Source organism: Daphnia pulicaria, chromosome 1 (genome assembly GCF_021234035.1).
Source record: "Daphnia pulicaria isolate SC F1-1A chromosome 1, SC_F0-13Bv2, whole genome shotgun sequence".
In the NCBI taxonomy this organism is placed as follows: domain Eukaryota; kingdom Metazoa; phylum Arthropoda; class Branchiopoda; order Diplostraca; family Daphniidae; genus Daphnia; species Daphnia pulicaria.
Window position 1 is genome coordinate 26,809,631 of NC_060913.1, and position 11,902 is coordinate 26,821,532.

At 39.3% G+C, this 11,902-nt stretch overlaps 3 protein-coding genes and 1 long non-coding RNA gene across 9 annotated transcripts in view; 1 reads left to right on the forward strand and 3 right to left on the reverse strand.

The window, feature by feature from the left end:
- The window catches only part of LOC124315050 (lysine-specific demethylase 4C-like), a 291,933-nt gene that overhangs the window by 227,101 nt on the left and 52,930 nt on the right, over window positions 1–11,902 (reverse strand). The gene's annotated exons all lie outside the window — the stretch shown is intronic.
- LOC124315157 (glycine dehydrogenase (decarboxylating), mitochondrial-like) lies at window positions 35–2,362 on the reverse strand. The gene is made up of 11 exons (XM_046780627.1): window positions 2,224–2,362; window positions 2,031–2,166; window positions 1,804–1,968; window positions 1,517–1,742; window positions 1,134–1,453; window positions 992–1,071; window positions 786–925; window positions 641–724; window positions 403–579; window positions 158–342; window positions 35–95 (listed from the first exon to the last, which is right to left on the reverse strand). Exons 1-11 carry the CDS (start codon window positions 2,345–2,347, stop codon window positions 86–88), a joined length of 1,647 nt encoding a protein of 548 aa, XP_046636583.1. The 5' UTR covers window positions 2,348–2,362; the 3' UTR covers window positions 35–85.
- On the reverse strand, window positions 7,172–8,839 carry LOC124317146. Of its 2 annotated transcripts, none has more exons than XM_046782745.1 (5): window positions 8,738–8,839; window positions 8,428–8,662; window positions 8,109–8,320; window positions 7,706–8,041; window positions 7,172–7,670 (listed from the first exon to the last, which is right to left on the reverse strand). In XM_046782745.1, the coding sequence occupies exons 3-5, from the start codon at window positions 8,189–8,191 to the stop codon at window positions 7,523–7,525; spliced, it is 567 nt and encodes a 188-aa protein (XP_046638701.1). In that variant the 5' UTR covers window positions 8,192–8,320; window positions 8,428–8,662; window positions 8,738–8,839; the 3' UTR covers window positions 7,172–7,522. The 2 variants fall into 2 exon arrangements, with proteins under 2 accessions (XP_046638701.1, XP_046638700.1); XM_046782744.1 differs by having other exon boundaries at window positions 8,396–8,662.
- Window positions 10,853–11,877, forward strand: LOC124319103. The gene is made up of 3 exons (XR_006912804.1): window positions 10,853–10,974; window positions 11,607–11,676; window positions 11,743–11,877. It is a non-coding gene; the product is annotated as an uncharacterized LOC124319103 (long non-coding RNA).

Sequence of the window (11,902 nt, forward strand, 5' to 3'; positions counted from 1 at the left end):
TCTTTTAGTCTGCACATCCGCTGGCCAGCAGCTCCTGATGATCCGGATTGTGCTAGCAACGTCAGGAGCAGTAGGAGCAGAGAAATCATGCTCCACTGTGTGAATCAATTTCAAATGAATGAAGATAAGTTATTAAAAGTATTTTTTATTGATTTACCTGTTTGACTGGAAGGAAATGTTATCGTAGCCAGTGATATCGCACAAATCAGCTTCCAACTCTTTAAACATTTGATGATAACCGCCGACCTGGCTGACGGGAGCGAATGGATGGATATTGCCAAATTCAGGCATACTGGACGGCAACATTTCAGTGGCACTGTTTAGTTTCATCGTGCAAGAACCCTAAGAGAAAATAAGATTATATAACAGAGGAAACCCACTTACAAGCAGAAGCAAAATTACCAAAGCAATCATAGAATGAACTAATGAAATGTCTTTGTTTTCCAGGGATTTCATGTAGCGCATAATCTGCGTCTCTGAGTGATGTGAGTTGAAGACGGGCTGAGTCAAGTAAGAGCTGGTCCTCTTCCATTCGGACTGTTCTAAACTGGATGAAAGAATATCTGATCGCTGAGACACCTGAAAAAAATTATTTCATTAAACTAACATTCACTTAACTGAGAAATCTGAGAAATCTTACTTGTTCGGCTGTTACATCGACATTAAAAATGGCGAAAATATTAATATCTTTCTCGCGAATAGTTTCGTCAATGGAGATACCAATCTAAAAAAAATAATTAAAAGTTAATTGAATCAACCGAAATAAATAATTCAATAATTAGTACATCTCCATCGGGGAAATAGCGCAAATTGATCTCTTGCGCCTCTGCACGTGCTTTAATATCTAGGACGGGTAAAGACGGTTGAATTTTGAGCGTATCAAAGAATTGGCTATTTCGCACTACGTGACCGCCAGACTCCAAACCTGTTCCAATGTAACGTCATAAAAGATTCACTTTGACTCGTTTCCAACTTTGTTAAATCCGTATACCTTTGGCACAGACAACAGTTGAGTGATGAATTCGTTGAGCAATCTTTTGCAAGCCGGCAGGACCATGGTAAACTGCGTACCTGAAAACAAATGAATAATTCAATTGTACTGCTACGTGCCGATGGAAAGGGAATAAAATTACATGGCAGCCATGATGGCAAGTAATGCTTGAGCTGTACAAATGTTGCTAGTGGCTTTATCACGGCGAATGTGCTGCTCGCGTGTCTGCAGGGCTAGGCGGTAAGCGTCTTTACCATCGACGTCTCTTGAGACGCCCACCATTCGGCCGGGCATAATTCGAACCAGGTTGTTTTTGCAGGCGAAGAAGGCCGCATGCGGTCCTCCGTAACCGAGAGGAACACCAAAGCGCTGGCTGTTGCCCACAGCGACATCGGCACCAATTTCTCCTGGCGATTTCATCATTGTGAGTGCCATTAGATCTGTAGCACAGCAAACTAGGGCCTGCAATAAATAAACATACATTAAAGAAAATTGCGAATATTTTATTTCTAATTTGATATTTACCCCGGCGGCGTGGGTCTTGTCGATGAGGTTTTGGAAATTTTGAACCGAGCCATGAGTATCGGGATACTGGAAAAGAACGGCCGAAATATCTTTTTCAACTTCAGTCACGGTGCTGAAATCGACGATTTTGACTTTTAAACCCATGGCAGAACAACGAGTCTCAACGCAGGCAGTTGTCTGTGGATGGAGTTTATCCGAGACTAGAAATACTTTTCTCTTGTTAGATCTAATATAAACAGATATTAATTGTTTATCTATTTTCATGAAACGTCGGAATTATATCATACCGGCTACACATGGCGAGGGCCTCAGCTGCCGCTGTGCCTTCGTCGAGGAGTGAAGCATTAGCCACATCTAGGCCTGTCATATCTGCAATCATAGTCTGGTAATTGAACAAGCTCTGCAAACGTCCTTGAGCAATTTCTGGCTGGTATGGTGTATATTGGGTATACCTGCATTCCAGAAAGAGAATGAAAACAAAGGGTAAAGTTTGTTATGCAATATGGAGACTTACCATCCTGGGTTTTCAAATAGATTTTGCTGTATAGGGTGAGGAACATGGCAATTGTAGTATCCCATGCCAATGAATGAGCGCCAAACTTTGTTTTGCTTTGCCAACTCCTGCACTCTTTCCATCAGCTGGTATTCATCTAGCACAAGGTTAACTCATAAATCACATATTTTTGTATAAATCTTATTATTGTTACCTAATGGTTCTGTCAGGTTAGGTCCCTTCCCAACGCAATACCTTGTGGGAGCGCATTCTGGGTAAGTGTGTCCAAATCCTATTTGTTCGTTGTCAATCAAAACAGTTATTAATACAACCTTCATAGATAAGAGTTTCAGAATATATATCAAACAAACAGATATGTCACAATATTGGCCTATCAGTGTTGTTCTAAACGTGATTCAACGTGATTCTTAACAACATGCTAGATGCTAGACGTCTGTAAAGTTTAGGAATAATCCGCGGGTCCAGTGTCTACGCATTCCAAGTTTCAAGGTTTTAAAATGCCATAGACAAAACAAAAACTGTTCCCTATTATTTTTGAAGGCCTAACAATTCTCAAGGACGAAATGTATGGGCACTGCTATTTGCGGAAGGACGAATGTGATGGAAAAAGAAAACAAACGTTTCAAACGGAGGAGCAGACGACTCGTAGAACAAAAACAAGGAAAAACAAAAGACTAACGAAATTTGGGCTACTAGTAAAATAGAAACTTGTTTAGAATTTCAAAGAATTACATTCACCAGACAATACACATAAAATAGGTTAAATATACCTTGCACCCAATTACTTGAAAACGTTTTACGAAAAGATATGCGTTTGTCCACTGGTATTAAAGGAGGTGGGAAATTAAATTAGGAAAATGTAACGACAAGAATTTCTGAGATTAACGTTTTTGAATAACGGCGTCGGAGAAATCTGAAAACGAATTGTTTTAGGGATTAAAAAAGGACTTCAACTATATTGAAAATCAACTTCTGATTACTGCGATCCTGGTAATGGAAGTGGTTGATGATCGTTTTTTTTTCTAAATAATAAAAATTAAATCTAAATAATAACCATTGTCACGGGCAATCTAGTTCATTTTTGTTGATGAAAACCACTTTTTTTTTAAATAGACAGCTTGATCTGTTTGTTTCCTCCCGCAGAAACTGAAAATTACAAATTTTACTTTTTTTTTTAAATAGTCCTCTTTCTCTAATTTTTCTATTTAAAATCGGCAAAGGATTTTGTAAATGTTTAATAACAGAGTCTCCGCACACTGTGGATTCGAACACGAAAAGCGCATAGAGTTTTATTGGCTCCAACACGTAGAGCCATGCATTCAGCGGGTTCAATTAGAATGTCGACTTGGTAAGACGATTACGTTTGACTAATTTTAAGTTGAATGTTTATTTTCTCATTTATGAGGACGCATAGTTGCCTTCCTGTGAAAATAAGGACGAAAAAGGGCGCTACCTATTTCTTGAGGCTCCGAGTTTTTAGGTTATGACGGGAAAACGGTGTTTTATTGCCTTTTTAAAACCGAGCCTTTGCCGTAATAGTTGGTAAATGCGAGTTATATATATAAGGCATTTTAGTTGTGCTGACCCACGGTGCGCTGCATGGCAAGGCAAAATGTTAATAATCTAACGAAACAGACGAGTTACGATTATGCTGTCGTATAGCCCTATAAAGATACTTATAAAGCATTTTGATGGCTCGGAAGTTAAACGGCCTTAACCCATTTCTAATGTCTTAAAATAGCTTTTCGGAGAGTTCTGCAGAGGTCAATGCTAAAAGGTAAAAATGTCGGCTTCAAATCAAAATAACAGATAGGCCTATTGTTTCACAGCCTCACTGAAGGTATATCGGACTTCGGAAAAGTTATCATTAGACCATAAAATAATCACAACTTCTATTATCATTAGATTAATAAACCATGAAAAATAACAATTTAATTAAAGTTTGAATCGAAAAAAGTTTGACAGTTGTAAGGATTCGAACCATGTACCATAGGATGCATGGGATAATTGGGATGTCAACCACATGCATCGCCTAGGTAAAAGAGTCCAGCTTTTATTTAATAGCAGAAAAAAATAAATAAAAAAATTTACAGATAAATTCAAAGAAAAATCTAATTAATTTTTTTCTCTCTCTAATTCCTTCCCACTCAAAATCTCTATTTTATCATGATGAAATTGCAACAGATATGGTAAATAGGCTACTATTTACAGAATGAATGAGTACCGGGTGGTTGAGTGGGTTAGGGCGCCCTATTCTACTTGATTGGATTTCAGAAATTCTCATTGAAATTGTCACCCGAGGACTTGCTTTGCGAAGGATTGAGTAGTGTCATTGCAAATGAGGGGATACGTTTGGCCGACGTTGATTCGATACAATCTGTACACTATGTATCCATAATTTCATTATGGATAAGCCTGATCGTGTTACTTGCTCAGTAACATAAACACTTGCGTGACGCGTAAGAAATATCGAGAAGTGTATTGGGTGTCTTATGTCATTGAGCCTCTTCCGTAACCGAATCATTCTTCAATTTGGATTATTTGAATTGAATTGACCTCAAGTGGTGTCGGAAGGAATGTCTAGTACTTATGATTTTATTTTTAGGTTTGCAGTTTTAGATGTTCGTTTTGCATATTCATTCGGACTTCATATTATAACGTAATAGCCTATTCAGTTGGTATAGGCTACAGTTTATTTTTTAGTCGAATTTGGAAGTCACCCGGAACGGGTTTTGTTTTCAATAAACTCCTACCCCATATCCATGAACGCTGGTGGAATTCGAGCTATTTTGGCCTCAGTACCGTCAACCAAGAGCTCGTACCTTTCAATAAGTCATGATATGAAAATTCTGATTTATTTTGTATTGACGGAAATTCAAAGTCATACTTGCTACCATTTAGAATGATGAACGAGACTTCATACTAAAACATGTGACAAACAAAAACCCTTGAAAAATCACATAGTCTGATTGTCTAATCTCAGGACTAATGCAACCTCTAACTATTTTTGGCGTGTGTGCAATCATATTGGAGACTTCTTCGGGTCTTCTGTCTCCCACCTTGCCGGTGGTGACGGCCAAGCCCAACAAGAGCGCTTCGTTCAGCGTCAATAAAGCGCCTACTCCGCCTCGACGCCTCTCCTACTGGTTCTCCAGCCCAGGTAAAGCGGCCCGTCAAGAGAAATCATCAGAGTCGGTGGCAGGGCCAAAAGTCGAACCATGTCTAATTGTCTATCGATAAAGGCAGGTCCAGCAGCCGTGATTGTCAGCCGTAATCAGCCGGATAAGGAAGACCAATTAGAGCCAGCTCAGCCAGTACCAGCGACACCATAAAACCATAACCATAAAACCATAATAACAGTTGATGACTTGATGTCATCAGTAGTGAAAGAGTTACCCTGTAAAAGCAGAATGAACATTTTATTTTATGACAATAAAATTCAAACAAGGTTGTAGCGACATAAAGTAATACCTCAAATCAATAGGACCTGTGTAAGGAAGTAAACAGGGAGATTGAAGGGTAGCAGCCAACGGGTTAGCCAACAAGGAACATTGATTGTGTGGTCCTTGTCCTTTTCCTTCAAAATATGACTTCTCATCAAATCTGTTATGCCAATGTGTTAGAAACCTGTAAATAAAAAAATAAATAAAATAAGTCACCTTGTTTATAGTTTTTGTCATCAATGTGCTTGACGTCTATGATCTAGAAATGATTAAACAGTTAGTAGTGTACACTAAAAATCGGGGCATGGCTGGGATTGGTCCAATACAAACAGCAGACAATTATGATGAATCCTAATAAAAGATGAGAAGAATATATGTTTCAGCAATACTGCATTAATAAAGCTAGTAATGGTTGTTACCTGTTTCATTTTGATGGCACCTTCAGTAGAATACAATGATTTTGAACACACAGCAGTAAGCTGCACAACCCTTTCAACACGTTTTCTCCTGTAAGTTGATGAGATACATTAAGTCACGGAATAGAACACATCACCGACAATTTACAGATGAAATCACTCGAATTTACCTGTAATTTACATTGGTAATTTTCGAAGAAAAGATAGCTTAACTCTTGACAGCAAACCGCCATAAGCCCAAAACTGACACAAACAATTAACACGCCATCTATTAGACACGCCTAAAAACTCATTATTAAGGACTGGACTTAAGATGCTCACAAAATTTGAAAATCGCATTTTTGTTAGCTACAACCTAGCACTCAATCTTGAGATTAGTACAGAGAACAAAGCTCACTTGTTAGTTTTATGCAAATTTCCCGGAAGTATACCGGAAGTAAGCGATAGCGCCTTAACCATTGAGCTGTCATCAAAATAAACTAAATATTCGTGATCTACGTGAAATTTGGGGTCGATTAGGTGTGATTTAAACGAAATTCAAAATTTAGCCAAAATCGATAATTTTCCTGAACTATAGTTCAGGAACATTCTCAAAACCGGAAGTACGCGTACGTACAAAATAAAAAATGAACTTTACCACAAATTTGACGAAGATCACGAATATGTGGTTCTTTTGTGTGTCAGATGAATATTTACTGAACTACTGATAGAAATGAGAAAACCGGAAGTAGAAAATAAAAACACATAATTCAAAATCTAACAAGTGAGCTTTGTTGGTGGAATAGTTATCGTCAGTAACCACAAATAAACTGCCAAAAAATGTTCACAGGGATGTGCAAACCATGCTGCAAAGTAACTGAAACTTACTATTTTGACAGCTGAAAATAATCAAAGGCTACGATGAAGGAAACTTTTAAGTTATATCTTTTTTGACACTTCGTTTGCGACTCGCCAGAAGGGCCTGATTAAGGAATTATTACGCAGACACAGAACAGAGTTTAAAGCAAGTATTATTTGTAGACAATTTAAGAAAAGAAGTCGTCGAGTATAAAATAGAATTGCAAATAGAAAACAAGACAAGACAAAGCAATCAAAATAAACTATACAGTAAAAGAATCAGAATCAGAGAAACTTACATTTTAAATGGCGTTGAATTTATTCCCAAAACATAAAGAAAATCACGAAGAAAGCAGCATGAAAAGCAGCAAGAACTTTTGAAGTGACAAGAAAACAAAGCGATGCCAGCGACATCTAACAAGGGTAATTGGTAGTTGCTATTTACGTGTTATATCAAAGACTTTGGACGCAGAACACGTTTTGTGACTGATGCAACACACACACAGACAATCTCATCATTCCTCGGGGGGAGAAAGAAAGACAAGGAAGGGGTTAAAGTTCAAAAATATATAAATTGCCAACGACGACATTTTGGGTCGATTGTCGTCGGATTGTTTTTTATTCCCCCAAAAAAGCTGCCCAAGTTTAGAAAAACATTTTTTAAAAAAGGAAATGCAGAGACGAAGAAGTGCCTTCGGGTCTTTGGCCGACTCGTGGGTCATTTTTGCAAATCATTTTCAGAATGAAATCGAAAATTTGCATGGGAGAGATTTGTGGAACACGACAAATGAACATGTTAAAAGAGTGACTGAAGGTGGGCTTGGTAGTGATCCTCCGAGATGATGTGCTCGGCCGTCCGCTTCACCCGCCCGCTGCCACTGGTGGCCACCCCTTGGCTGGTGGCTTCGATGCACAGGACGACGAATCGGTTCTGACAGGAGAATGTCCTGGGCCTGATTGTCCTAGACCTGTCCAGGATTTGTTCTGGGCCAACAATTTGCCACCACCACCGCCACCGCCGCCCGTCTGCTGCTGCTGTTGGTGGGACGGAGAGTAAGCGATGAGAGAGGCGGCCACTCCGAGCGTCTTGGCGTCGCTGGACGTCCAGGCGTCGCAGTACGAGTCGAGTTGGCGCTCGCCACTGGGTCTGGCTCCAGAAGGAAGTGTACCGTCGACAAACGGCCCATTTGTGGTTTTATGGCAGAAAGAAACTCGTTCTATTGGTGAATTATGTGACGTTGTTGAATTTCGTTCAACATTAAGCGGAAAACTGCAATCGATCGGTTCTGCCAACTCTCCTGTCCATTGACGTCCTCTGTACGGGAAAAAAAAGGTACAAGATTACGACATGATTCAACCGGATGAAAACAAAAGAGACTCACTCGTTCCTTGGAACAGCTGAATGAATGCTTCCGTACGAAATCAGGAACGCAGCGGTGAGGAACATCAACAAGTTGGCCATCATATTCTCATCACCTCGTCTCTTCCAAGTAGTTTGCTGAGATCGTTGTGCAAGTCTCGACACTCGGCCGGCAACTGAACACGTGCAGACTAGAGTCGTAGGCTTTTTAAACCTATCCTCTATGGTGACTACCTGGATTAGTGCCGGGCAAACAAAGAACACGTACGCTGCTGAATATGTGAGTAGTATACAAGAGTCTTGTGTTACAGGAGGAGGAGGTTGCTGCCAAAGTCTTTTACAAAAATAATAATAAGAAGATTCCGACGTTTTTCTCTGGAGGTCGCAAACCCACCGCGCTCTCACTCTCTTCCTTCCTCTTTTAAAGTCAACGTGGCGCAACCAAATACGCCCATCGTCGTTAAGGGGCAACGACAGGTGATGTTTTTAACGATCCCATATTCAATATATGCAATATCTTGTGTGGCTGAACGGAAACCCAGACTTCTCGATATCGTCACCAGACCGGAATCGTTACTGCGACAAAAATTGAAGTGAAAATTTTAAAAAAATATGCAAATAAGTAAGAAATGGCGTGTTGGTTAGGAGTACTTGATTCTCGTTTCTTCACGTGACGCCATGGAATTGTGTGAAGGTGATGAAAGTCACGCTGGATCAAACACGCACTACAACCATGGCTTCCTAATTCCCAAGATCACGGCCAGGGAGGGGAAAGCGAATGATATACATGCCAGGCACATAACGTGAGTAATCCATCATTATTATGGGCAACGGAATCAACACGAAAGACGGGAAGAATTGTGGGCTCTGTCACTTAATTCCTGCGTCAGTTTAGAGTTGACTTTTGACTGAAAACAACATTGCAATAAAAAGCTAGAAACTTCCCAAGTTAAAAATAATAATCTCAATCAAATTACCATTTCAGAAAATATTCTTGCAGCTAAGCTTCAAATTCTTGCTTATACACTTCTCAAAACACCGCCTGCATAGACTGCGTGCTGATGCATCATATTATCACCACGTCCTGTTGGGAAAAAGCAAAATCATTAAATAACATATAAACCTGTATCAGATGTAAAAAAAAAACAAAAAAACAAACATGTTATGTAAGACAAGAGAGAAAATAATCGTGGCAAGTTTAAATTAAAATTTAGATCAAATCAGCAGCAGCAAATTCTTAAAATCTTAGGACAAGGTTGTCAAAGGGAGTTGGTGTTCTAGTTTAATCTAAAAGAAAGTTTCAATTCAGCACAAGCTTATCAGTGAGACAAGTCTCTTTTCACAAAACTCTATACCCACTACAACATTCTAATTAGACCTCAAATTACCATTTCAAGATGTATTTTTTGTAGTTACACTTCAGGTAACACTTTTCCACTTCAGGATGACATCAGCGATGTAGACTGCTTCCAGAAGCTGCAGCTCAACTTGACTTGAACTCCCTTTCACCAGCTGGCTCCAACAAAGCCACCTGCATGACAGCAATAAAACTCAGACTTTGCCATCTTCTCAAATTCTTCAATAGATAAGGAAAGGGATCTCTAACTTAAACATTAACTAATAAAATCAATGCAAATTTAAACATATTCAATCTGCATGTTTTATGTCGTGTATGTGTTCTATATAAAACATGCTAAACTCTTTATTTAGCTTACAATAAGTACTTGATTACCTATTCAGATTTCCTCTTGTCATCACATTTGCCATAGTAGAGACCTCTCAAAGATGCAACTTCATGCAAAGGCAGTGAACACGTAGTGAAAGGCAAGATCTTTGACATGCTTTGACAAATAGGTTGAAGAAGATTAACAAATGGACTTTTCAAAAAGTGCAAACTCTTAAGATTCACTTACTCGTTTTAAATGGTTCACTATCGGTTCAGCTTGGTCGAATGGCGTGGAAACATCTCATCTAGTGACGAAACGTGCATAATACAGCAAGGAGCAAGAGACGACTTTTGGGAAATTGAACGGCAGGCCACGTGATCAAACGGAATTGCCAAGTATAAATTCCAGTACACGTTACCTATAAATTCACCACACACAAAATTTCATTTTTAAATAACCTTGTAGAAGAAAAGCAGAAAATGTCAGGAAAGAAAGTATCCAGCACATTGAAAACAAAAACAAACCCCCTACATCCCTAAACACTTTAATCCCTAAACACACTGGAATAATTTGCCACCTAGTGACAGCCTTTGAAACCACGGACTGTGTTTTTGATTTCATACTTTTGCACGACTAAAGCTTACCAGCTGATTCTGGATTCGAAACTTGTGATTGCGTGACTGTAGCATCGTGATTATTAGATTGTGTATTCTATTCTATTCTATTCTATACATTTTTATAGCGCATTTTCCATAGTGAAAGATCAAATGACGCTCTTCCGAAACCACACAGTTGGACATGAAATAATCAGAGATAAGCAGTGGCATACAAGTGGGTCTTCAGTAGACTCTTAAACACGGGAAAGTTAGGGGCAAGACGAATCGATGCAGGAAGATCATTCCACTGTCAATTTGCAGCCTGAGAAAAAGCTCTCTGACCATATTTGACAAGTTTAGGTTTGGGTGGGACACTTATGCGACCAAGGTTATCAGACCGCAAAGAACGACCAGGTACATATGGAACAATGTGACGAGACAAGTATGGGGGGGGGGGGCTTGACCATGAAGACAACGATACGTGAGTATGGGTGAAGTGGTGTATCGTGAATTCGTGACTGTAGTGACTGCTTATGACGGAATTGACTCGAAGTTCGTACTCGTACCTTCCTTTGGTTGAGAAAAAGCTTGAAATACCTTGACTTCGCTCGAGTACCAGTTGGCAGTTGCTCGAGTATTGAAGACTTCATATTTTTCTTCAGTTTCTCAGTCATTACGTAATATTATTCTACTGGTTTGTGTCAATTTTTCATAATTAACCGTGATTGATTTGTGTTCCCTTAGATTCAGTGAGTGAAAAAATGAGTAATACTCCAGTTCTGTGATGACGTCTCATGTATCGTCTTACACGTCCTGTTCTCCTATGGCTCTCCGGAGCATATGTTATCCTGCAAGGCGCATATACTATTCTTCAGTCCTTAGCTTCTCTATTGTACTGGTCATCTCCCGACCAACTCCCTTACTTCCGTAAATACATTTATTCAATCAGTCAACATCCTTACAAGATCCAGAACACAGTTCAAGGAAAGATAACAGAGCAAAACTAAGGAAATTATTTTTTGGGGAAGAAGGAACAGCAGCAGAAAGTCACTCTTCTAATGAACAAAGGGCAGGAAGATTGGAGCGTGCTTCTACCTCCAAAAGTGTTGATGCTGTGGAAATGAGAAATTCTGTTGAATGGTCGTTCCAAGAGAATGGTCGTTCCAATAGAACGATATCTCAGAGCAACGTCTAGATTACGTCCATTGGGACACGGACGGAAATCAGATGTTTAGATATCCAATAGACATCCAGGAGATGGGCTGTGCTACCTGGGTTGCTCGAGTATTGAAGACTTCAAATTTTTCTTCAGTTTCTCAGTCATTACGTAATATTATTCTACTGGTTTGTGTCAATTTTTCATAATTAACTGTGATCAATTTGTGTTCCTTAGATTCAGTGAGTGAAAAAATGAGTAATACTCCAGAACACAGTTCAAGGAAAGATAACAGAGGAAATCGGAGGAAATTATTTTTTGGGGAAGAAGGAACAGCAGCAGAAAGTCACTCTTCTAATGAACAAAGGGCAGGAAGATTGAAGCGTTAGCCCCTGTC